The sequence below is a fragment of the Hydra vulgaris genome, chromosome 09, assembly GCF_038396675.1.
Source record: "Hydra vulgaris chromosome 09, alternate assembly HydraT2T_AEP".
Taxonomy (NCBI): domain Eukaryota; kingdom Metazoa; phylum Cnidaria; class Hydrozoa; order Anthoathecata; family Hydridae; genus Hydra; species Hydra vulgaris.
Window position 1 is genome coordinate 34,180,972 of NC_088928.1, and position 27,889 is coordinate 34,208,860.

At 28.1% G+C, this 27,889-nt stretch overlaps 1 protein-coding gene across 4 annotated transcripts; it reads left to right on the top strand.

Moving 5' to 3' along the window:
- LOC100198376 (dynein regulatory complex subunit 7) lies at nucleotides 1-27,347 on the top strand. Of its 4 annotated transcripts, XM_065805471.1 has the most exons (19): nucleotides 1-127; nucleotides 1,191-1,350; nucleotides 1,519-1,644; nucleotides 9,386-9,580; nucleotides 9,875-10,033; nucleotides 10,210-10,282; nucleotides 10,364-10,431; nucleotides 10,726-10,833; nucleotides 11,779-11,848; nucleotides 11,968-12,093; nucleotides 15,314-15,436; nucleotides 18,115-18,163; nucleotides 18,262-18,418; nucleotides 18,491-18,703; nucleotides 18,839-18,949; nucleotides 24,055-24,165; nucleotides 25,417-25,611; nucleotides 26,815-26,954; nucleotides 27,099-27,347. In XM_065805471.1, the coding sequence occupies exons 1-19, from the start codon at nucleotides 81-83 to the stop codon at nucleotides 27,181-27,183; spliced, it is 2,316 nt and encodes a 771-aa protein (XP_065661543.1). In that variant the 5' UTR covers nucleotides 1-80; the 3' UTR covers nucleotides 27,184-27,347. The 4 variants fall into 4 exon arrangements, 3 of the variants coding, with proteins under 3 accessions (XP_065661543.1, XP_065661542.1, XP_065661544.1); XM_065805470.1 differs by having other exon boundaries at nucleotides 10,210-10,431; XR_010640817.1 differs by lacking the exons at nucleotides 26,815-26,954; nucleotides 27,099-27,347 and adding an exon at nucleotides 24,795-24,921 and having other exon boundaries at nucleotides 10,210-10,431; nucleotides 25,417-25,542.
- Nucleotides 27,348-27,889: the final 542 nt, after the last annotated feature.

The following is a 27,889-nucleotide window of genomic DNA, read 5'->3' on the forward strand; positions in this document are numbered from 1 at the left end:
TTGTGGTTGATCGAGTCAATTGTAAACAAGTGCTTCACTGCTGTTGTTACGGATGCATATATTCCAGAGAACGACGCCTCATGATCACAATGACTTCTATGTCAATTTCAGCACCTGAAAGTGTGAAGTAATTAAATTAAAAGCTTAAATATATAAATTAAATTCTTTGAAATACTTTGTTAAAAAAACGGATATGAAATTTCTAAAATATCCATGTTTGCAAAATTGTAATGTGTGTGAAAAAGATGTGCATTTACATTGACCGCCATGTATTTCTCAGCACTTCATTTTTCGCTTTAAAATTAAAAAAAAATTATTTTAAAACAGTTATTTATTTAAAACAAAATTAAAAATAATCTTGTAAAATTATGTAGGAGGTTTAACAGTGATGGGAAAGGAATTTCGCTAATTCTATTTCAAATAGTTTAGGTTACGGTTAAGTCATTGCTCTTAACAGTTATTAAGTTAGTTTAACGTTTAGTCATTCACTTATATGCAATACCATATTTAATGTATCAAATATCTATTTTTAATAGATATTGAAAGTTAAGTATAGCTAGAGTAAAGCTAGAAGTTAATAGTATTAGAAGTATTAGTATTAGAAGTTAATACTATTAACTTCTAGCTTTAATTAAAGCTTTAAATCTTTTAAGCATAAACTTTTTTTTAATGTTATATTTAATCATTTTTTGATTATTTACAATATTCAATCAAATGAAGGAGTAGTTGTAGAATACAAAAATTACGAATGATGGTCCTAGGTAACTAAGGTTTTTATATATAAATTGAGTTATCTAAAAGTAAGACATTTAGGATGCCAAATTAAAACATTTAATGAACTAGTTCATTTAAAAAATAGTGGGGATTTATTATGCTAAAATTTTGTAAATACAGGAATTATCATTACAGTAAGAAGGTAAGAAAATATATGGGTTTCAGATTTTTCTCCATGTGTGAGTGATAAAACCAATTCATGAGACCCATGTATTCTTTCTCCTTATAGAGGTTAGAAAATGTAAAAAATTTTAAAAGCACTTTCATGAAGCCTGTGTAAAAACTACTTATAGCTACTTATTAAGTAGTTAAATAATAAATAAAATTAAATACTTATTTATAAAGTTATTATTTAATTGAAACACTTTACAAATACATTACTCTTTTCTAACCTGAGAGTTGAATTTTATTTTTAGAAATGCAAATAAGGATTACTATCCCAAATCATATTTCGAAAATAATGAGCAAGAAAAGCATATGCTATCATGTTGTGAGAACTTCCAGAGGCAATACTGTCAACTTTATCCTGATCGAAAACTTTTGTTGCTAGCACCAAAGAATGAGTTTGGAGTAGAGGTATTTACTTGCTACTTTGTCTTGTTTAAAGGCTACTGCTTGATTTTTAGTTTAGTATTTGTATAGTTTACTAATACTTACATACAATTTAATTTTTTATTGATATAATTTTAGTTACAAGTTTATTATTTGTATTTTTTCATTCTTAAAATAGTTTTTTTTTTGTAGAAATTTATTTGTTCAACAATACGTCCCACTCTTGTAAAGCATCTAGAAATGTACAACTTTATTGGTTGCTCCAGATTTGTTGCTGATTATTTAACTTTCAAGCCATTAGACTCACCTATTAATTTGGTAACTATGTAAAAACAATTCATTACTAATTTCAACACACTGTTTTATACTGATAATTGCATTACTGTTACCTGACAAACCACTATCCCTTTTACTTAAAAATAAAACTTCCTCAACTTAAAATTAAACCTGATTTTTCCACATTTTTATTTATTAACAGTTTAGTCAGTGCTACATTGACTGAGGCACTGGGTTAGGAAAACAATGCATTTTTTCATTATTCTTTGCTTTTTCTTCTAATTCTGAAAATTTAAAGTACACAAAATGTATTAGGAAATTGCGTCCTTAGATAAAACAAAAAACTTGCTATCATCATGTCATTATTATAAGATGTTGTGTTGTCTAATTATATATCAATATTTATTATAATTTTATTAATTCATGTACCCCACAATCTATACTTACATTTATTTTGCAAAGGTGGTTTAGAATAAATGAATACAGCATTGCTGGCTGGTTTGAATTAGTTGCATATAAACATGAGGTTGTCATAACAGATCTTAAATGGGATAGAAATGGCAAGCCAATTGCTGGTCACATTTATGAAGTAATGAAACATAATCATGACCAATTTACATGCAAGTTACTGTCTGTGCATTTAATATTGTAATAATATTTTTTAACATGTGTTAAGCATCTATTTGCCTTCAGATTGATGCAAACAACATATCTACCACAAATTTAAAAGAAATCTGGTGATGTTTCTGATGTAATAATGAGCAATCTGTTTTGCTTCACAGCTTTCAGAGTCATGATTTAGTAAATGAAGAATTAGTAATTATAATGTCAATTGGTAACTATAATCTGTCAAATTATGTTTTTTTTTATAAATATTGCACTTAGTTTTATGGCATAGTTCTGCAGCAAAGTTTTACTATCACTGTGTTAAAGAAACTTAAAGATGTATATGTAAAATGTGTAAAGAAGTTCTATGTTTTGAAGCATCAAGATAGAGTTACTCTTATGTCACCCTGAACTTGGTTTATCTATGATATTTTGCACAATTTAAACTCTTGGTTTAAAGCTCTAAAGTGTTAATGTATTATGACATGTTAGTTAAGAGCTGTTTATCTGCTCTTAAATGTTTTTAAACTTTTTTGTTTGTTTATTTTGCATAAATCTGTATTATCTCAAATAAATTAATAATAGTAATAACAATAATGAATGCATACTTAGTTATGCTAGAAAATTCACTGATAAGCTTATTGATAGGCAGTGTCTATATATAATAGTGTAGGTAGGAATAGGCGATATATATATATATGTATATATATATATATATATATATATATATATATATATATATACATATATTTATTTATATAAGCAGTACTATTTGTTAAAGAAATTAGTACTAGTCATTTAAAAAAAGTTTAACAAGTAGTAATATTTGTTTAACAAATACAATAACATTTTTTTTTTCAAATAGTAATAATTTTTTTTTCATCTATGTACCTAGATAAAAGTTGTCAACAAAAAACTAGTTCAAAACCAGCTTAGAAAAATAGAGGAAAGTTGTTTGACACAGTTTTACATTTTTACTTTAGATATATGTATATTATATTATGTATAATTATGTATAACAAAATACTAGAATGATGCAAAAAAATTAATAAATAAAAAGTAATAATAATAATAGTGTAAATAAAAGTAATTTTAAAAATAAAAAAAATAAAAAATAAAAAAAACAATAAAAACAATTGTAATAATTATAAGCAAGTGATTGATATGCCACTTAAATAAAAATATGATCAAAGGAAGAACACTAAGTTTTTGTTTATAATAAAATAATTTTAAAAAAATCTCTTTAAACATCAGGTAAAGAGCAAGGAAACAGTTTACAGAAGACTTGAAAAGTTGTGGGTTGTATGAGTCATGAAAACATGAAGATGGAAAAGAAATCCAAAGGGTTGAAAGGCTGGGAAAAAAACTAGATAAATAAAAGTTTTTAAAGCATGCAGAGACAGATAGAGTAAAAGAATAAGATTTTACTGAATGATGAGTCAAGCAAAAATGAGTTTTGGTTAATAGAACTAGAGATAATAACTTCTTTAAGCAGCTAAGGTGATAATGGTAGATTTATAGAAAAACGAAAGAGATACAACTTTATGCTGATGGGAGAAGCTAAAGTCTGGCAGATAAAGTGTGTAAAACTATGTTTACAATGCTTTTTTGGATTGTTTTTGGTGCTGGAAGAGAATGAGTATCATTAAAATAACCAGCCCAAACATAACAGTATTCCGAGTCTTCTCCATTTGAAATTTAATGCCAGTGCACAAAAAAGCGCTGGCAGGATGGCAATTTTCAAGTTAGCCTGTACAATTTAAATAACACATTTTTTTCTGCTATTTAAATTAAAATAAAATGCTTTAAATAAATACTAAATAATATAATTTAAAAAAAAACTGGTTAAATGCCATTTTTCATAAAAGTTAAAGAAATTGACAAAAAAGTTGCAATTTAAAACAAAACACTTTTATTTTTTCAATGGGGTTTAAGTCAGGACTTTGTGGTGGCCATTCAATCACATTGATGCATGCGGTTCGAAAGTATTCAGTGACTTTTTTGGCTTTGTGGCAGGGAGCATATTCCATGTAACTGGCTACATCAGATGCCGTGATCGGCTACATCAGAAGCCTATCTTCCCGAATGGTTGTTTTGCGTGGTCTGCCAGAACGCTTTTTGTCTTTTACTGTCCCAGTCTCTCTCTCTCTTTTGATGGTGTAGGTGACAGTCCTCAAGCTAACCTTTAATGCTTTAGCAATGTCCCTGTAGGAAATTCCTTGTTTTGCCATTACCACTATTTGCAGGCGTCGTTTAAGAGATAATGGGATGGCCATATCAATAACAATCCTATACAAAAAAGCACATTTTTTTCTAATAATTCATAAAATTATGTAGAAAATAATTGTTCACGTTAAGTTTAGTTGACAAGAATAAAAAATAAATGAGAGATTTGGTGTGAAATAATGATATATGTGTAATTGTAGTTAATTAGACTAATTATAATTACTAATTATAATTAGTAATTGATAATTACTATGGTGTTAAACCAATCACAATTGTATTAAAAGTTATAGAGTGATAATATGTGGTATACAGCAACTACAAATTTCAACAAATATGCGCACAAACATCCAAAAACTATATTTTACTTACCAGTATAATACAGATTGTATTGAAGATAGTGGCAGGTGTCTCAATCAACCAACAATAGCAATTAAATTAACAAGTTAAACTATATGAAAACCGTTGCTAATAATGCGGGAGATTTAGACAAATTCCTGAAGGAAAAGCTTTAAAAAGTAATATATCAAGGTAACCTAAGTACAAGTTGTGTAAAATCCAACAGTGTGGCAAAGACTTTATGCCACCACCGTATATACATACATATATATATATATACATATATATATATATATATATATATATATATATACATATATATATATATATATATATATATATATATATATATATATATATATATATATATATATATATATATATATATATATATATATATATATATATATATATATATATATATATATATATAAATATATATAGTGATGTGTGAAATTCGAAACTTTGATTGCGAATTCGAAACTGACTTTTAGTTTTGTTTCGAATCGAACTTTTTTTTTAGTTTCGAACAATTCGAATTTTCGAAGTATAGTATCTTTGTTTTGAAGTGAACCCAAAGTTAATCGAATTTTATCGTTTAAAAGTGAAAGAAAAAAGTTATACAGTTCCACAATGGCGGAAAGTAACGATGGTAATTGTCGAAGTATTGTCTGGGAATTTTTTAGTAGACAAAAAACGAATGCCAATAGAATTATAGGCATTTGCAAAATAGGAACATGCAAGTTACCTGTTCAGTGTCCAACTGAAGCAACAACAGGTCTTTATGCTCACCTACGTGCTGCTCATCCGAAAGCGCATAAAGAGTGTGTAGCAAGAAATGAAGAGAATCATAAAAGAAAACTTGCAGAACAAGAACTGAAAAATGAAAATAAGAAGCATAAGTAAAGTTGATGACCTTTTTAATAAGAAAGCACATTGGTCGTCAAGTCATCCAAATGCCATCGCTATAACGAATTCGGTTGGTCGCATGCTTGCTTTAGACATGTTGCCATACGACTTTGTAGAAGGCAGAGGATTCAAAGAACTGATGAAATTAATGGAACCACAATATCTGGTGCCAAGCAGAACTACGTTTTCAAGATCAGTTATACCTGTGTTATATTATAGTGTAAAACAGAAAACCGCTAATGAAATATATCGAGATTTTGAAGATATTCCTTCGTATTCATTCACGACTGACCTGTGGACTTCGAGGGCGCAAGATCCATTTATTTATTTCTGTCTGTCATATGTAAACCCTGAATTTGAGCTAAAGACATTTGCATTAGAAAACAAGCCGTTTCCAGGAGAACATACCAGCGAAAGCATTCTTGAATCTTTAGACAAGACTATTGATAATTGGGAACCAATTTATGCGTTGTGTGATAATGGCAGTAATATGAAAAGTGCCATGAATCTCTCACAATTATTTTATGATCTTTTTTGTTTTGATCACACTTTACAATTAACCATCAATGATGCCGTGAGTGAAATTGATGGAATGCAGACTGTCCTTTCCAAAAGCCGTCATATTTTGTCACATTATCACCATAGCTGCCAGGCTACACAGAATTTGCACAGAGAGCAGAAGCGATTAGGAAAGGTAGAACGAGAACTGATAATCAATGTTGCTACTAGGTGAAACTCGGATTACTTTATATTGAAGAGATTATGCGAAGAATAAGATGCTATATCTGCAGAGCTAGCAATAAGTGAAAAAATTGATAACTTGACTAATGCAGACTGGAAGCTTGCTGAAGGCTATCACACAATTCTTGCTCCATTTGAACAAGCAAGTAGAGAATTATGTGTCAAGAACTACCCAACGTTGTCTATGAAAATTCCGGCTTTGCATGGCTTAAATCAGCAATTGCAGCAATTCATCAATGATCCTTCACATAAGGGTTATGGTGTACTTATTGCTCAAAAATTAAAGTTAAAACTAGACCGACCATTTCCGCAATTCATATCAGCTTTGCCTGATGCAGCATGTACATTTCTTGATCCATGCTACAAATCCATCTTCTTCTCTGAACAACAGCAAGCTACTGTTGTAGACAGTCTTCATCAGTACTCTAAAGAATTCCGATCTCGTGGCGGTACTGGTGTTGGTGGAGGTGGACATTGTGCCTTGAGCGATCATGACACAAACTTAATTCAAGGTACAATTCAATTACGTTTTATGTTACGTGATTAACACAGATTAAGACTTGATGGTAATGGTAATGGCCTGCAGTTCAGATTTAACTTTCAGATTTACTGCATTGTGGTTTAATTTAATTACAGATGAATAATAAAACAATAATGCATAGGTTTTCATTTCTCTTTGCTATTTTAGTTTTACATCTATTTATATTATATAATACTTTGTAGGAACATCTGCTAGTGCTGGTGCTCCTGCTCCTGCTTTTGGAAGTGCTGGTCCTGGTTCAGGTCCTGGTCGAACATCAGCTGCAGTCTCCAAGCCAAGTAGTTTATGGGATGACTTCGACAGCATGCTTACAACAGCAACTGCAAATAGGATGCTACCAGTTGATGATGCAGCTTCTGTACAAGAGGAGGTCAGAATGTATATGATTGAACCTCCTATTGGAAGGAATGCCAATGTACTTGATTGGTGGAAAGTTAATCATCGCCGTCTGCCAAAACTCTCAAGAATAGCGAGGGCACTATTGGCTATTCCAGCAACTTCTGTAAATTTGGAGAGATTGAACTTGACTTCTTTTAACATTGTTACAAGAAGGCGATGTAATCTACTCTACTCTCTGAGCATGTGACTGAACTAACTTTTATTCATGAAAATTTGTAGTATAGCACATAGCAGTAGCGTACCGAAGCCAGACTGCCCTGCCAGCCACAGTCAGTACAGTACATTGTAGATTAAGGTCTTGGACTTTTTGGAACAATTGCCTATGCATGTACTACTACTTTACATAACTGTAAGCATTTGCATTCATTATAGCATTGTACTTTTACTTGTATTGTATTATCTGTTAAACTATAACTGTAAATATAATACTAGTCCTAGTCTTTATTCTATGCACTGCATTACAAGTACTTGACTTGATTTTTTTTAACTTGAATTATTACACATTGTAATTGTATTGTATGATACTAGTCTCATTTGATTTCATTTACTTTTATTTGACTCTAGAGTCAAGTCTGTGTTGCTTAGTATTTTGTTTACATTATAAAACTGCAATATGATTGGTTATTAAATATAAAATGTATAATGTTTCATTTCTGTTCTGTGTTCTGTGACACACTATAAATTATTACTATTTAAATACCAAATTTCAATATCAGTGCAGGGTACTTTCGAATCGAATTGAATTTGAACGAAAGTGTCTTAGTTTCGTTTGGAATCGTTTCGAACTTTAAATCTTAGTTTCGCACATCACTATATATATATATATATGAATATATATATATATATATATATATATGAATATATATATATATATATATATATATATATATATATATATATATATATATATATATATATATATATATATATATATATATATATATATATATATATAAATTAGTAGAAAATCACTTAACAAAAATTTTTTTTCATTTAACACTGTGTTTCATCAATAAAGACTCATCAAAAAGTCTTTTTCTGATAAGTCTTTATTGATGAAACACAGTGTAAAATGAAAAAAAATTTTCTTAAGTAATTTTCTAATAATTTATAATTGCTCTGTTCTTTTAAGAACATTGAGCACTCTATTTTGTAGAATACATTTTAAAGTTGTTTAAATATATACATATATATATATATATATATATATATATATATATATATATATATATATATATATATATATATATATATAGTTCTATAGTTTGTTGGCTTTAGGAAGAGCGGAAGGAAAAAAGTGATTCTTACGCCAACACATACGTCACTTTTAATTACTTTTGACTTTCGTCCAACATTTCCGTGTTGGACGAAAGTAAAAACCATTAATTACAAATTAATCGTTTTTTAAAAAAACCACAAAAACGCAAATTTAATTGACCGGAATGTTTTTAAAAACATTCTGAATGTTTTTAAAACATTTTGAATGTTTTTAACAATATAAACAATGTTTTTATTTTTATTTTTTTTAATAAAATGTTTTTATTTTTATTTTTTTTAATAAAATGTTTTTATTTTTATTTTTTTTACTGTAAATCATGCGCGGAGTGTTGCTACATCGACTATCTTATAGCCTGACTCGCAAGGGAGTGCTGCTACATCGACTGACAAATAGCCTGACTCGCAAGGGAGTGCTGCTACATCGACTGACAAATAGCCTGACTCGCAAGGGAGTGCTGCTACATCGACTGACAAATAGCCTGACCCGAAAGGGAGTGCTGCTACATCGACTGAGGGTTTGGTTGGGGCAGGCAGTCTATCATTATTAAAAAAAAAAAATTCCGGTCTTGCATTTTAATTTTTACTTTTTGTCAACAAAATATCGAAAAAACTTTCGGACAACATCTAAGGGTTCTATATATATATATATATATATATATATATATATATATATATATATATATATATATATATATATATATATATATATATATATATATATATATATATATATATATATATGAATAGCCTTCAGTTGTATCATCACCAACAACAACTTTGAAACTACAAAAAGGTACTTGTTTTGACTATGCAATCCTGTTGTGTTCTTTATTGATTGGTTCTGGCTATGATGCTTATTGTGTTAGTGGATATGCAACTAAAGAAGTTACTTTGATGGATGAATCACAGAAAGATTGCCCATTTTTATTAAAAAAAGATGAGGTAAAGTTCAGTTTTGTGTTTTTTGAAATAATTTTTTAATAGAAATTTTTATAAAATTTTATAAAATAGTTTGATGTTTGATGAAAGTTACGAGAAACTGATTTATTATTTTTAGTTCCCAACAAAGTATACAAGTTTACAATTAATATTTACTTTCATATCGAATCTGAATTTGATTTAAAGTTTAATATTGTAAATTTTGTTTTGACTAATAGCCTTATTAAAACACTTCATATTTTACTTTTTGAAAAATAGTTTTGCTGAATTTAATTGAAAAATTGGTTTACTTTATAGATAAAAGAAATAAATCAAAAGGAAATTTTAAATAAATATGCAGTGAAACCACCTAAATGTCTTGTTAGTCAGTTTGAAACTCAAATGGAAGCCAAAAGAATTGCAAGGATACAGGAAGAGGATTATAAAAGAAAGGAAGAGGAAAAGCATAAAATACTGGTAGTTTTATCATATATATCTAGTCTTATATTATAATTTGTCATTCAGATTAAACTGTTAAAAAAAATTAATAAAAGTTGATTTGAAACATTTTGTACTGAAATGTTGATTATCTAATTTTAATAGATAGTAAGAAAATGAATCAATGAATAACTTATTATTTTTTAACAAAATAGTCACTGCGAAATCCAACACAGAAAGATAATTTGTATGGTTTACGTGTACATTGTTGGGTACTGGTTCTCTCTGGTAAAAGAGAAGTTCCTGAAAACTTTTTTATTGAAACTTTAACAGGAATAAGCAAACCTGTTGATCATTGTGAATATTTAGGTATTGAAAATATTTGGAACCACAGAAATGTTTGGATTAATATGCAAGATTGCTCTGAAGGCATTAAAGTAACTTTTAGATTGGAATCTTTAGGATTATTCTATATGTGTTGTGTGTGTGTTTATAATTTTTTTATAACTATATTTATCCATCATAGGTTTTTGAAACTTTTTTTTTAAATTAAGAATTTTAGAGTTTTCATTAATTGAGATATTTAACTTTAGAGTTTTTAGAGTTTTAATTTTAAATATTTAATTTTAGAGTTTTTTTTAGAATTTTAGGGTTTTCATCAATTTACTGAGATAATTAATGAAAACTCTAAAAAATAACTTATTTAGAATGATTTTTTTGTTTTTGTTTAGAAAATTTCATATGATTTGGGTGATCCCATAAAGTGGGAATTTATGTTCCCGAACAAAGACAAACCTTTTGTTATTTTACCTAATTCACTAGATGCTAATGAAGAAGAAGTAGTTTGCTGTTTTTTACTTTTGTTGGTTCTGTTTAAAAATAGTGCCACATTTTTAGTTTTTTATAAAAAGAGAGATGTTTTTGTATCACGTGAAACTTTAATATTGAAATAATGTAGCACAAGGCAAAAACTAATATAAAACAATGACTTGATTTTTTTTCCACACATTTTAGATGCTAATTGCATGACGTACATCAATTTTTCTATGATTTGGAAGTGTTTCAGAACTACAAAGTTTTCTTTATATGACCAAAACTCTAAAGTTTAGTAGTGTAACTTCTAATGGATTACAAAAGTAGATGTTTTTAAATATTTTTTTGAAAAAAATTTTTTGTATAAAAGCTATTAAATCATGTTTTTAAGTTTTTGGTTAAGGTTGTTTTTTTTTTATCAACGTGAACTTATCACCTCCTTGAGCCTTTAGAGGTAGCTATGACAGTCAATAAGGCTGCTCTCTCTCTTTCTTTTTAATTTTATTTTTAACTTTCTCTCTCTCAACTCTCAACTCAAAAACACAAATTTAGTTTTTAGTGGAATAGATACTACTAAAAATTGAAAATATTTGGCTATTCATATATATATTTAATTATTTGTGATGCGAGGTATGTTCTATGGGCATTATTACTACTTTTCACTTGCAGGACATTTTTTATTTGTTTAATAACATTGTTAGAGTTTGAAGAATCATATCATTAAATATAGTAAAATAAATTTTTATTTTGAGCTCTTACAAATGATATATATAAAGGTCTTAACAAATGTTATATATAATGCTCTTAACAAACGATAGCAAAAACTTAATATCCTCAAATGTAACAAAAAATGTAAGTTTTAGCCTTTAATTTGGCGATAATTTTTAAACAGAATTTATTTGTTGCATAACTTTAGTAATTACATATCACAATAATACCTTTCTAAGTTAGTTCTTTTACATTGATTTTAGGAAGATGTCTATGATGATATTGTGAACATTCCTCCATCATGGGTAGACAAAATTGAAGTGTCTGAAAAAGGTACTGTTCACATCATTTTTTTATTTTAATTTGTGAGGACGATTTTTTTTTTAAATAAGAGTTTTTAAAAAAAGAAAAAATTATATTTACTATATTAAAAGGCTATTATTGTGCTGTAGATTTTCAAACAAGCTGTTCTGGAAAGAAGACAATCCTTTACAAAAATGCTAAGCTTGATAAATTTTGTGAATACTCTAATAAAGATGGACTTATCTCAAAAATATCGGTCTTAGACGATGTTGGGGGTAAGTTGCTGGGAATGATTATGAACAGTAATAACTTAAATAGATTTAGTAACAACAAGATTTTTGTTAATACTTGCTTGAATTTAAATCTTATTAAAACAAGTGGAAAATTCAAGAATATTGTTCTTTTTATACTTGTTCACGTTTTTTTAAATCTTTTTTTAGAGGTCTGAAGTTCAAATCTCAACTGACATAAAGTGGATGTAAACTTCAAACTTCTCTTAATTTTGAGCTGGAATTCTATCATTAGTATACTGCCACATATCTGACTCATTCATTCATCAGATAGTTTTGTTCATTTGTTGATTTCAATCAATTATTCATCAGTTAGCTACACTAATTTTTTTTTTACTAAACATAAAAGTTTAATAAAACATGATAGTAAATTATTTTTTTTGTGTCATTATGTACATATATATAGCAGCCAAAAAACAAAAGATTATAGTTAATAAATAGTTATTTGACTTATATGTTTATGCTTTTCTATTTTCAAATTATTAAACTAAAACTACTAATTTAGTTGCAATATGTCAAATAATAGCAATATTAGGGGAGAGTGGGGAGCATTGGGCACTTTTTCACATAAATGCTAATAAAACTGTTATTTTTTATTATAATTAAAATTTTATTTCAAATATATCTAGCACACATATTTGGCTGTAATTATTGCTAAGAAGAGTTTTAGTATTAAAATTACTCGCAAAGTTACATAAGATTTTCTAACACATGTCCAAAGTGCCCAAACCTCCCTGTGGTTGGGAGGTTTGGGCACCCCTGTGGGGAGGTTTGGGCACTGTATTTAATATGCACGATATTGTTTTAATATACTACTATGCTTAAGTATTATATAGCATTGCTATAAAAAATTGTAATCCAACTTGTAATACAAACATTTTTTCTTATCATAGACTTTACAAAAAATTAAACAATGTCACTTGGAATAAATACTGCACGATGTAGGACTTAATAAGACTTATCTTAAATTTGGTATAGCCCAAAGAGGCTTGTCTTCTTTCAGCTGACGTTACTTGCCCAACTTGCTTAGTGCCTCTGAGAGCAATCACTTTCTGGGTTCGTTGTACTGTTGATAATCCAGTTTCGTCTATATTGTAAATAGACTCAGGGCCGAAGCAATGCCGTTCATATACAGTTTTAAGATTTTCAAAAAAATCTCTGACATTTTTCTTATTGAAACTTGTGGCACGTGAGAGACTGGTAGCTTCTGGTGTCCTTATCGAAAGATGAGGTTGTCTTTTAAAAAATCCCTTTAGCCAATCATTGGATGCAAGTTTCTTCTCTGTCCAGTTGTGTGGTATTTTTTTATTAATAGCAGTGGCGTATTCGTAAACCAATTCACGAGCCTTCAGTTTTGACATTCCATGGTTTAGTTTAAATAATGTTACAAGATATTCTGAAATTTTTTCGTCTTTCATGAATATTTGGGATGATATAAATTTAGAAGAAATATCTTTCACAACGCCACCCTGTTTTATGTATCTTTGAAGGTTAGACCTGGGTATATCATATTTAATTGCAGTAATTTTAATTTTTCCTAACGATGTTATTTTTCCTGCGCGCAAAATAACATCTTTAGGTATTTCACGTCATTTATTTCTTTTTTTAAATGAAAACGGCATTGTCCTGAAAAGAAATGATTAAACATTCAATTCAATAAGCATAGCAAAAAACTATAAACGTATGACACCAAAACAAACTATAAAAAAGGGGGAGCATTGGGCATGCCCAAACCTCCCTCCTACCTGCATGCCCAATGCTCCCTATAACCACACTTTTCAAATAGATTTGAATAAGTTTATTTTTATCAAATGTTAAATCCTAATTGCCAGGTAAATATATTGTTTATTAAATGCAAAAGAAAAAGTTAACACAGATACTTACACTTTCTTGCAGATTTCTTTGTTATCTTTCTTCAAATCCCAAACAAAATATTTACTTTAGTACGCAACCAAGTGAAATGACAGAGACACTTTTGATGAGCGGTGTTGCCAGTTATAAAACTATAGTGTTATGGTAGAAAACAAAAAATATCTAGAATAGATTATGAGAAATGAGGGGGTGCCCAAACCTCCCGACTGCCCAATGCTCCCCTCCCTCCCCTACTTCAATTGTTTTATGCCAAATAATAGCAATATTACTTGTTTTATGTCATAGTTTAAGTTTTAAAGGATCAACATCATGTAAACATTGAAATTATTATTTTTTATTTGCTAACAATATCTTTAAACTTTTACTTTAGTATTTAATTTTTCATAAACATTTAATATTTTTCATAATTTTATTTTATTAATTTCTGAAGCACTTTTGTTTATTGACAATTTTATTATTAAATATATTTTCAACTTTTTCAAAAAGTTTTTTTTTTTAATTTTTGAACTTAATAATATTCCATAAGATAAAAAATATTTGGTGTTGTTCACCCATTAATGCTGATCATTCACTGATGATGTTCATCACTGATGCTATTTATTTAATGATGTGGTGATACTCATCTTGGATGTTAAAGTAACAATCTTGGGTGTTAAAGTAACATCTTGAGTGTTAAAGTTATAATCTACTAAATTTTTAAGTATGTTGTGCATAGATCATTGTATTCATAGGAAGAATAATTTTTTTTTTGAGGTTCTATGTTAATATTTTTTGAGGTTAATGCAGCCCTTGTGCAGTGGTTAAATTTCTGGCTCAGAATCAAGAGATCCTAGGTTCAAGGTTCTAGCCCAATAAGCGACATTGGTAAGGAAGTAGGCATGAGTTTTCTAATTAAAGACCGTAAGGACTTCTGGGAGCACCTTAATAACAACAACAAAAAAAGTATTTATGGTTAAACTTCTTTAGCATCATTCAATAAATAATTAAAACTTTTATTAAAATTACATGCTTTAAAAAATGTAATCAGGCTATTTAAACAAACATCAAAAAATTTTGGTTTATAATATGAAACTTATGAGTTTTTGTGTCATCATTAGATTTTATACATTTTTCACACTTATGATAATAGAAAAACTATTTGACTTTATGGTTCAGAGGTGTTATTTGTCTTTAAAAATACTAAAAAATTATGTTGGCTGTTGTGACATATCTACCATTATTGACTAAAACAAAGTATACAAACTTTATTAATTTTTCCATTACTTGCATAATATCTTTAAAGATTATATTTTTATATTAAATGTTGATGTTATGTTTGTTCTACATTAAACAGGTATTGTTGAAGTACAAGAGATTTTTAAACACAGAAATGACAGGCTTGAAAAGCGAATTCATAACACAAAGACTGGTTGGATAAATGATCAATTTGCTCCAGGTCACAATTATGGACTAAAGGGTAAGATTTGTTTGTATTTTGTAAGGAACTATTGATTCATTTGAAAAAAAACTTAATGTCACTAGTAGGTAAGCCCACACAATCGCAGGAAGAATTAGTTGGGATTTTAAATTAACTAAATTACATTTTAAATTTATTCTTTCTAGAATATAGCTACTACATAAATACTACATAACGGGCACATAGCTTGATACATTGATACTGTATGGCTTGTGGGCTATCCATCTACTATATATAAAATAAAAAATATAAAATATTTATCATTTCTTTGAACATTAATTAATAGATTTATTATATTTTAAATGAATTTTAATCACTAAATTACATTAACTAACACTTTAAAATTTTTATAACTTTTAAAATCATTGTTAAAAATATTATTCTTGTTTAAAATTATTTTCCTAATGTTGTTCTTTTTTTTATATTTAAGTAGCTTCATTTTTGTGTTCAAAAAGTGCAAAAAAATTTTTTACTATACAATACACCAATATGAGTTGTGCCATATATACACATTGGGCCTGCTATGTACAAAAGTCAAAATTTTGACATGATCCAATCTGTCTAAAAATCATATACAATGTTCTATATATATATATATATATCTAATTAAAGTTCTGAAGTTATTTTATTATATTTGTTGTTAAATAATTTTTAATCATGTTTCCGGAACAGCTTTATAATCATTTGGTGAAAAGTTTTTTATAATTTTGTTTAACCTTGTTACACAGTTTTAATTATTTATTTTTGCATAACAACAGTATTGATTGCTATCCTATTATAGTTTAACATTTAAAAGGTAATACTTAGCCACAGTTATAGATGTTAATGTCATTTTAAGGTGTAATAAATGAATATTAGAATAGATATAACACAAAAGTTTAATTTTATTACTTAAATGTGCCAAATTAAATGCATCTTTTTTGGGGCGGGTTAGGGTAGCAAATGAATGGTCATGAACTGTTCCTTAAAATGTAAGGAAGTCAACGCACTTGGTTTTATGGACGTAGACAGGTGTATTTGAACTACAAATTAGAGTACAATTTGGTTGCTATGGTACCAAATTGTTAGCATAGCAACAACTTATTTTTACATTAATGTTGTTTTAACAGATTTTTATTTGTGCTATGTACACTAAATTAAATACGTGTATTAAAATGAGATTCACACTTCTTATGGAAGTCATAACTTTAATCGGTGGCTTTGGATACCTAGTTTTTTTAATTATTTATGCATAACAACAGTATTGATTGCTATTTCATTACATTTTAACCTTTAAAAGGTAATACTTAACTAAAGTTATGGATGCTAATGTCATTTTAAGCTGTAATAAATGAATAATAAAATTGGCATAACATAAAAGTTTTATTTCATTATTTAAATGTGCCAAATTTAAAGTATTAAGGCTAGATGTACTGCTGCTGAAAAAGTTGCATGTCATCTTGGCCACATTGTCATCAGCTCTACCAATTAATGTGTTTCAAAAGTACTGCCTTGAGGTAAGTTTATTTGTTAATATTATTTTTATACTGAGCTGTGGCTAACTTAGCTTTTGTAATTACATGATTGATTGCCTCTTTTAGGTGGCTTATTTATTTGTACAGAGCTACCCAATGGTATTACATGCCATAAAGTTTGCTCAAAATTTTATTACATGGCCATGAGGTTGTGAGGAGAATGGTCTAGCCTATTGGTATGCTCTCTGAAGAGGCACAGGAAGCACAAAACAATGATTTCAAATGTTTCCGTGAAAACTACACTGGCAAATGCAGTTGTTTGGAAACTAACTATAATGTATTATGCCGACTTTTGTGCTCAACAGACCCAATAATCAGCAGCATGAAAAGGTCAAATTCTCAAAATTCAAAATCTTAACTCCCAGAAGGAGTTAGTGATTTGCTTCAGGCTCCGATTGTCGACTTGCCCAAAATATGACTTCTTATTTTATGCATGTATGTATGTTTTATAAATTGTTAATGTGTTTCAAATTGTCAATGTTTTATTGCAATATTTTTTGTTTTTATTATTAATGACTTAAATCTTTACTTAAAATTAATTACCTAAATATTTAATACTCAACAATTATTTTAAATAGGAGGGTTGAAAATCCGATAAAATTTTATTCAAAACTCTATCTGAGTGTAACTAAAGAAAGTATCTGGTTGTTAAACAATATAGGCATCCATATCAACTAAATTAAAAAAACTATATATTTCATATTTTATATAAAGTATGACGATTTGGTACTCATGCTAAAATAAGTGAATACAGTACTCATAAAAAATCTGCAACTTTCAAATTAGGTTGTTGCTATGTAAGTTAGGTATTCATAAAACTAGGTAACCACAGCAACCAAATGATAAATATCCTCCTCATAAGAACCTCATGTTAATGCAAACCTCATAATAATGCACAATCTAATTTTAAAGTATATAACACACATAAAACATCTGCTACTACCAAAAATAGGTTGTTGCTAAGCAAAATTAGGTATCCATAGCAACTAAATATAAAAAATATCACTTTCATAAAAAGCGCAGACCTCATATTAGTACTCATGCCAAATTTAGTAAATAAAGACCTAATATTTAATTAGTTATTAATTTTGTCCAAGAGTGAATTCTGGCCCACTGTGATGTAATACAATCAGTTATGCTAATTTTTTTCTTCTGGTTATATAGAGCATTTTTATAAAGGAGATCGACATCATATCATGGTATTTTATGAAAGGTAAAGTTAATATTAAATGGACAAAAAGTTAATATTAAATGGACAAAAAGATATTTTAAAGTAATATCTTATTTGAAATTGGAGTCCTTTTTTTCTAGTTCACGGGTTGATGGTTTAGTTAGACGAGAACAAAATGAAAAAGAAATATTAGAGTTTTTTAAAAACAGAGATGACTATTTAACAACAAGGCAGGCTTATTATGATGAAGGCGTAAAAAAGTTCTTACCACAAGGAAATAATGGCATGTCAATAAAGGTATTTTTGCAAATTTCAAGTTTTACTAACTTTTTTTTTTCACTTTAAATAAGTTTTTGCTTATTTGTAAAGAAAATGGTTGAAAAATATGATCACCAAAGAGATAAAAAAGAATCCATTGCTGAAAAATCATTTTTAGTTGGTGAAGAGAGAATAATGATAAAATATCATTTACAAGATAATCGAATCACAGCTTCTTATAGAGAGTTTATGAAACCACCTGGTTTCTTGATTGAAAAATTGCATCACATGAAGTTTTCAAAGGATATGACCAGTGCTTATCTGGTATGATTTTTTTTTTTTTTTCTATCTTTTTTTTTTCATTTTTCTTTTTTTTTCTTTGTTTTATCCTTTACAAGTGATAACACAACTATATAGGGAATTTATTTGTGACATTGTTCAGAATATGTTTTTATTAAGGTTGATGTTACTGAAGAGCCAAATAAAGAGCTTCCCGTTTACAACTTATTTACTCAGTTGCTATTAGATGAAAAGTCTTGTGAAGATAAAATTCATGAGTCAGAAGCAGAGGTCTTTATTTCTATTTTATATATATATATACATATATACTTATATATATCTTATCAATGTTTTTATGAAGAAATTTTAATTTTATTTAAAAGTTATATAGAAAAAAAAGGTTTTTTTTGCAAATTCTTCTATGAAAGCAAGTGAAAAAACACCTTTTCAGTGTATTAAAAAATTTGTAAATAAATACATACTTAAATATAAAATATATTTATATAACAATTTTTTGATACAACGAAGAGGTGTTCTGTTACACTGATAAAAATTTGCTTTTATAATGAATGTTTTTTTTTTTTTTTGTTATTTTTGTTTTTCTGTGCAGTTGATGTTAAATATCGTTTCAAGAAAAAACTTGCATATGAATAATTCTCAATGCAATTACATTTTTAAAAACTTTTTGAAAAGCTGTAGAGATAAATTTTACCTTGTATTGTATATTGATGTAATGATACAACTTTTATTTTTTAAACAAATTTTTTGGTTTTTGAAGATAAAACTAGATGAAGAAAATTATTTTGAAAAAAATTTGAAAAAGAAAGATTATTTGAAAAGCAGCAAGAGCAAGATCAACTACATTTGAAATATTAAATTAAAAATAGCAATCATCTCTAATAATATGTATATGAAATAGGGGTCATCTCTACTAATATGCCAGTTCTTCACAACAATTTTATTGTTATCTCACCCAATATCACAATAAGGTGTCATTATGGGTAATAAATCTATAATTGCAGGGGGTTTATTAATTAGTTGTTTTTGACTAAATCGCAAAGCTCTAGTAAATAATATATTGATATCTTTCTCAGCATAACAACTTAACACAAAGGTTTGCGCTAAAGCTAGCAGTTCTTTAGAAAGATTTTCCTGTTTTGATATAATTCTATTATTGCATAACACTTGCCTTTTCTTTAGATGGTATGGGTGTATTAGATTAATAAGAAGTAAGATTAAGTGGTAAAGTTATAAGAAAGATCATTAATATAGATAAAAACAACACAGGACCAAGGATGGAACCTTGTGGTGCCAAAGAAGTTATGGAAATGAAAGACAATGCTGTCCACTAGAACTATTAATTAATGGAGTTAGAAAGGAATGATTCAATAAGTTTTGAAACTTTTACAGGTATACATATATTATATATATGTATACCTGTAAAATGTATATATGAAGAGAGCTTATGGAGAAGACCAACATGTTAAACTTTATCATAAGTTTTTAATATGCCAAGAGCAGTAGCCCTTGCTTTACCACTTCCAATGCACAATAAACCTTTCTTTTATTGCAGTTAACCAATCAACAGTATAGCAGGAGGATTGAAATCTGTATTGATTGTCAGAGAGTAAGTTGTTCAGCTTACAATAAGATATTATAAGTTTATAAATAGAAAGACTTAGATAATAATAATAAAAAATTAATTTGGCAATAGTTAGAGGAGTCAGAGCAACCTCGAGATTTTTTTAAAAAGGAATCACAGATGTCATTTTCCATAGGACAAGAAAACAAGATTTCCTTGAGCACTTTTTACGCAGTTTATAGAGTAATGGAAAGAGATCTGGAGAACATTTTTGTAAAACGATGACAGGAATGTTGTTCACATGCTGTAGATGAGTTTATGTGAGAAATAACTTTGGCATTGGTAGCTGTGGTGATTTGGATTTCTAACAAAGGATTAACCTGTTTTTCTAAGATGACAGAGTGTATGTGGTCAAGCGATTAATTCAAAAAAAAGTTCTATCTTTGAGAAAGATTAGATGTATGTATGTGAAATGGAAAGTATAATTTACCTTTGTAAATGACACAAACAATTTTCTTCTTCTAAGATACACAATTTAGCTTGTAAGACCTTTAGTAATCTGAAAATAATCAGAGCATCAAAAAAGTTTTTTGGCTTTGATTTCTTGCAGTAAAAAAAAAATGCTTATTTTCAAAAGAGTTTTTCTTGTTAAAAAGATAAAAGAAATGTTTATATTTCAAAATAACTGCTGCACAAAAAGAAATCTTCCATCCCTGCTTAAACTTAGGAGATTTTAAATGAGGGATAATTTTCACCAGAGAAATAAAAGGCATCAGTATTTGGACCATTACAAATAAAATCACAAAAAGAATCCAAAATAGCTGTAAGGTAATAGTAAGGTGTACAATGTTAAGATGAATCTGATGTAGAAGATGTACAATAAAAGTTTTAGTGAGATTACAGCATGATTTTAACCACCTAAGAGTGAACATGGAGAAAAATTGAGCATATGTTCAAGTAAGAAATAAAACACAAAACAAGGAGCAAGGTAAGTGATTAAGGTTGTTTTGAAAATGAGTCACAATGCTAACTACCTGTTTAAAAGATAAGAATAACAATAATTTTGAGTATTAGTGTTAGAGTCAGGGAAGCTCAGCTGGTTAAAGCGCTGCTAAAAAGTTGGAAATAAATATAGGCAGTAGCAGCGGGATTGCAGGTTTAAATCCTGGCTCTGCCTACTTAGCGTATGAGTAGTACGAAGTACTAGTAGTATGAAGGGAACTCGTCTAAATTAGCTCTACTATATCAATGTTTCCTTCTCAACTAATAAAAAATTTTTTTTTTTTTTTAAGCATCTTCGCTTCCAACAAAGCTGCAAGCAACCAATAATTAAAGTTGGAAGTTACTGGAAGAGAAAAGATAAAGATTGTAGAGCAAGATAACGATTGACAGACGACTTAAAGGATTGCAAATTATATAAAGCAGGAAAGCAAGATGAAGGAAGTTCTAAGGTTGCATCTCTTTATTGAGCTTGATAAAGAGACGCAACCTTAACAGATGCTAATTTTGCAACTGATTTGATTTCTTTCTTGGTTTCCAAGAAAGATTGGAAGTAAGAGTTAATCCTAGAAAATGAAAAGTAGATGTCTCATTGAGTACATCACCATTCATAAATATAGGAAAATCTAAATTATTGCGATAATGATTAGCTGAAAAAAAATGAGTTTTATCTGTATTGAAGTTCACCAGCCACTGTGAGCCCCATGCCGTAGCAGAAGTGAGATCCTTTTCAAGCTCAAATGCCCCCTCCAAACAATCAGAGAGTGTTGGTTTCTTATCAGGACAATAATAAATGGTAGTATCATCAGCAAACAATGCCACCTTAGATGTGAGAATATCTGGAAGATCTTTGATGTAAATTAAAAAGAGTATGGGGCCAAGGATAGAACCTTGAGGAACCCCTGAAGTTACAGAATAAGAAGAAGAGTGCTGTCAATCAGGGACAACTTATAAACTACGATTGGAAAGGAAGGATTCAATAATCTTAAAGATGTTGCCAGAAGCACCATAAAAAGAAAGCTTATGGAGAAGACCAGCATGCCAAACTTTATCAAAAGCTTTTGAAATGGCAAGAGTGATGGCCTTAACCTCTCCACCTTTATCTAATGCACGATAAAACCTGTCAGTTATTACTGTTAGCAAATCAGCTGTTGAACGAGAAGATCGAAATCCATATGATGGTCAGAAAGTAAGTTATTAGATTCAAGATGAGAAATTAAGTGTTTGTTAATTAAAGATTCAAAAACCTTGCTTATGGTAGGAAGAAGACTTATGGAACGGTAGTTAGGCGAAACATATCGCTCTCCAGAATTTTTGAAGATAGAGATAACAGATGCCGCTTTCCAGCAGGCTGGAAAACTAGACTCTGATAAGCACTTGTTGAATTGTTTTGAGAGTATAGACGACAGCTCCGGAGAACACTTTGGCAAGACAATAACAGGTACGTTGACTGGGCCACAAGCTGTAGAAGAGTCTAGGCAGGAAATCACTTTAGATACAGAAGCTGGAGTGATACGAATGTCAAGCAATGAATCAACCTGTTTGTTGGCAATATCAGGTAGAACGCAACTAGTGGAATCAAGAGATGATATTGATGAAAAGTTTTTAGCAAACAATTCAGCTTTGTCTTTAGGTGAGGTGACAAAGTCTCAATTTTTGAGATGAGATACAAGATTTAATGACCTGAGAATAGTGGGCTTTGGCATTAGACAAAACCTTTTTACAATGGTTTCTAGCAGTAATAAACAGACGTCTGTTTTCTGGAGAGTTGTTTTGCTGATAAATATGGAAGTAATGGTTTCGATTGGCAATCGCAGCAGCATAGTGTGAGGAAAACTATGGAGAAGAGTGAGGCTTGACCTGGAATCGTCGAGAGGGAACAAAAGATTCTATCCTGAATCCACGAAGTTATGTAAGAAGCACATTTGTCAACAGGAAGACAAAAGAGTTCTAGTCACGTAATGAAATCTAGTCATGTAAATGAAAATTATGGTTTATTGCTTGTTGTTAGCAGGGTCAGTGGTACTAGAGCTTAGTCATCCAGTGTGATGAGCATTAAAGTCACCAATAACGACAATGTTGGTTGAGGGATAAAAGAAAAATACTCAGTCAATTATATCTGAAATATCAAAAGCGGTCTTGAGAAGAAGGAGGAAAAAAAAAAACATTTTTTGATGTAGCCTCTATTTCATTTAAAGGCTGAAAAAACTCTTTTAATGTTTATAATATAGATATGCAAGCATTCTGAGTACTGGTATAATAATTCTCATGTAAAAATGTATATTTTTTTTCAACATCATTACTTCCAACAAGGCTGTAAGCAACCATTATTAGAGTTGGGAGTTACTGGAAGTAAAAAGATGAAGTTTATAGAACAAGATAACGATTGACAGACGACTTAAAAAATTGCAAATTATATGGATCAGGAAAATAAGATGAAGAAAGCAAAATTTAATAAATTTATCATTCTTTCAAATAATTGTAATTGTATTAATTAAAATAAAATAATTATCCAAATTGAATTTCATTTATATGCAATTAAATTTTTTAAACATCAAAACCCTAATGTCATTTTCATGACATAAAAGTTTTGTGATGTTAAAAAAAATTAGGTAAATAGTTAGACTTGTATAACTCGTTATTTTGTGATGTTAAAAAAAATTAGGTAAATAGTTAGTCTTGTATAACTCATTATTTTCCTCTATAAAATAACTTTATTGTTATTTTCTCTTTTTGTTTTCCATGTCGATGGATCTTTTGGCACATTGGAAATAAATATTTATGATTATATATATATTTTATTTTGTTTTATCAGATGAGTAAAATTTTAATGGAAAGAAAAAAAGAAGAGGTTGATGTCAAGCTATTAGTCTCTATGTATGACACTGAAAGAAATACAAAAGCAAAGTTAAGAAAAGAAAAGCAGGTAAATCTGAATAAAATAAAATTTATTTCTCATTCTTGAATACTTCTTTTCTCATCTCAATTTTTTTCTATTCTAGTAAGTCTTTTATTATATTATATCCAAGATTGAAATAGCTATATACGAGACTAATTTAGCATGAAAAAGTTATATCCAAGACTAATTTTGCTTGAAAAGGTTATATCCGAGACTAATTTAGCTTGAAAAAGCTGAAAGAAAAATAGACACCAGATTTTTAGAATATAAGCCTAAAAAAATTTAAATATACTTATATATAGATAGCAAAAAACAAGATTTTTTTTTTAAGTTTCATCTTTCTTTGAATTAATTATTGCGAATTGTATTCCATGCTCTAAACAGCCATGGTGGTTATATGTGGTTATACAGAGTTTTATTTTATTTTAAGTAATCACCAGTATTTGAGTATATTTCGCATCATCAATAAATTTTTGTATTTGTTTAACGAGAATCTTTGAAAAAGTTAAAGCCTAAGCTATCAAAAATTGACATATATTTTTGATAAGATTCATAAAGAAAGAACATTATTTTTTTTTTATGAACATTATCAAAAAAATATTGTACTTTTTGTACTATTGTAAACTATGGGTATACTCTAATGTTACTTTATTTAGAAATCCATACTGAAGCATTATTGCATACTGATCTGACATTTTATGCAGTACTTGATACACAATATACAGAAAATCAGGATTTTTTAAACAAAGTAACAGTTCATCAGTTTATGGATTAAATTATTAGGTGCCAAATATAAATTAGATAAGTTAAATTTTTTAATTGCTTTAAATTAAAGAAATCTTTTATATAACAAGCATAAATGTTAATTGTTTGTGCTCAATATCTCTATTAATACTATCACAATGATAAGTATGTTTCTACTTCTTCTCTTGATTTTTTGATGATGGTATAACAAGCTAATAGTTTGATATATCATTGGTCATGTTATATCATTGGTCATGTTATATCTTTGGTCATGTTATAACTTGTTATATAATGACTTTTGAATGTTAATTTTTAAAACAATAAAAAAGAAATTACTGTTTTGTTTTTATTATTTAAAAAGACTTCATAATGAATTATGAAAATATTTTCATAATTCACTTTATAACTTTGCAAATATATGATTTTGGATTTTTACAACTAAAATTAAAAATGAATACACTTTGACATTATTTAAATATATTTCAAATTTTATTCAAATATTATTAAATATAACTAGTTTCAATTTTAATTTAGGGAGAAAAACAACCACTGGCAGAAGATACCAAGCCAGATTCTGAACTTGATTATTTAGGACCCTTTTTGACAAAAATGGGTAGTCCAGAATATTTAAAACAAAGTGATGCATTAAAGCTTAAGGAAGATTGTCTTAATAATCTAAAACAAAGGCTTATTGATAAAGCAAATAAGATTCAAGAATGTTTTGAAAAGGTTTGCTAACTATTTTTCAAACAACTTTTTTATTTCTCACTATCCCATTCCCATATCTCATTCATTCTAGAGCTATCATGTAGTCCATAACATTTTTTTTTTAAAAACTCACATTACAACATTGTTTTTTTAAAACTCACTTCACAACATTGTTTTTTTGAACATACCAACTTTAAACTATTACAAAGAAAAAAAAATTTTCAAAAAGTGCATTAAGAGATAGTAAGATTTGAGGTCTATGAAGTCAAAAGTATATATTTTTTTGGTTATGCGATGTTATAGTATTTGTAATAGAATATACATTTTATTAAAAAAAAATTGAAGAAAAATTAATTATCAGTTTCTCATGCAATACTTCATAATTGATAGAAAACACTAGGAAACCAAGTACTCCACAACTGCCTAATTTCAAATTATTTGACTTTTAGGGTTAAAAAATAAAGACCAAGAACAGTGACTATTCAAGCATAAAATCTAATTTTACTTGTTTAAAATGATGTAATCCCTTGAGTCAATTTTACTTGTTTAAAATGATGTAATCCCTTGAGTCAATTTTACTTGTTTAAAATGATGTAATCCCTTAAGTCAATTTTACTTGATTAAAATGATGTAATCCCTTGAGTCAATTTTACTTGTTTAAAATGATGTAATCCCTTGAGTCAATTTTACTTGTTTAAAATGATGTAATCCCTTAAGTCAATTTTACTTGTTTAAAATGATGTAATCCCTTGAGTCAATTTTTTTAAGATCATGTTAGCTTAGTCAATAATAATTCAATTAATAAAATTGTTGATATGTTATATGCTGCTGAGCCCTGATTAAATATGGAGCTGAATCTCTAATGAAGTCATGAAGTGAAAACATACTGCCTTTCCATACCCAAACCCTTAGTTTTCGAATTTACTGAATTTTCGAAATTACTCATATTGTATCAAAAGTATTTATATTATTTCAATTCTTAGGCTGATATCGATTCAGATTTTTATTTAGAATCCTAGTTTTGCATTATTCATAGTTTAGTCATGAGGCGTTAATAAACAAAACTCCCGGGATTTTTTTTAAGTATATTTTACAGTTTGTATTTTACGGTATATATATATATATATATATATATATATATATATATATATATATATATATATATATATATATATATATATCGTATTTTACGATTTGTATTTTACGGTATATATTTCGTCCTAGGAAACTAGTATTTTACAACAAAAACAAGCTGAATTTCAAGAAAAACAGAATAGCATGACTAAAGAAGAAGAAGAAGAATATTTGAACTTTTGTAAAAAAGTTATGTTTAAAATACACATTTTGGAGTTAAGATTAAACAGGTTTTATAATATTTTATATTCTAATTTTTGAAATTTATTTCATATTTTAAATTATTGTTTTTAAATCGTACGGTTTCAATATATTAAAAAAATCATACGGTTTCATAATTTGCATATTAAAATTACAAACTGCTTAACTGTTAGGCATAAAGAAATGGCCCCGCTTAAATATATGCGATTAGAAGAAAACCTTCGCAGTGATCGACGTTTGGCGAAATTCATAGATTAAGTTATTCTATGAAAAATCTAATCCAATTTTCATAATTTTTTAGACGATTTTACTAATTTATTTGTAGTATATCTATACATTATAGAGTTATTTTTTTAAATATTTATAATTCTTGGTTTATTATATTTTTAATATTTAATTGTTAAAACAACTTTTTTTTCAAACGTCTGCTCTCATCCTCTAAATGTGTTCTATATAATAAAATAATACTAGAATTAAAAAAATTTTCGGAAAAAAATATTTTTTGGGGTAGCCCAATCCCCTTAAACATCAGACGGGTCCCTATATAATTATCAAAAAAATAGTTCTTCAAAAGTGTATCATGTTGGGTCTTAAAAGAAGCGAAATGACATAAAAAAACTTTAAAAATAATCATCATTTTATAAATAAATTATTATTTTAGATTTCACTGCCTAGAAAATGACATTTTTAAACTAAAAATATGCATTTTTACGAAAAATTTTATTATAATTTTTTTTTCTCAATGTTTTTTATAAAATGATGATTATTTTAGAAGTTTTGAAAATAATAAAATATAAATGCAAATGTGACCTTTTGAATTTATTATTAAAAAAATAAAAGTAAGGTTTTTTAAAAGTTTATTTAATATTGTTTAGTTAATGTTATAAGAGGTATAATGAATGATGATTAGTTTATTTTAGTTGTTGAATGTTGAACAAAGGACTATACCAGGCGAGAATTACGA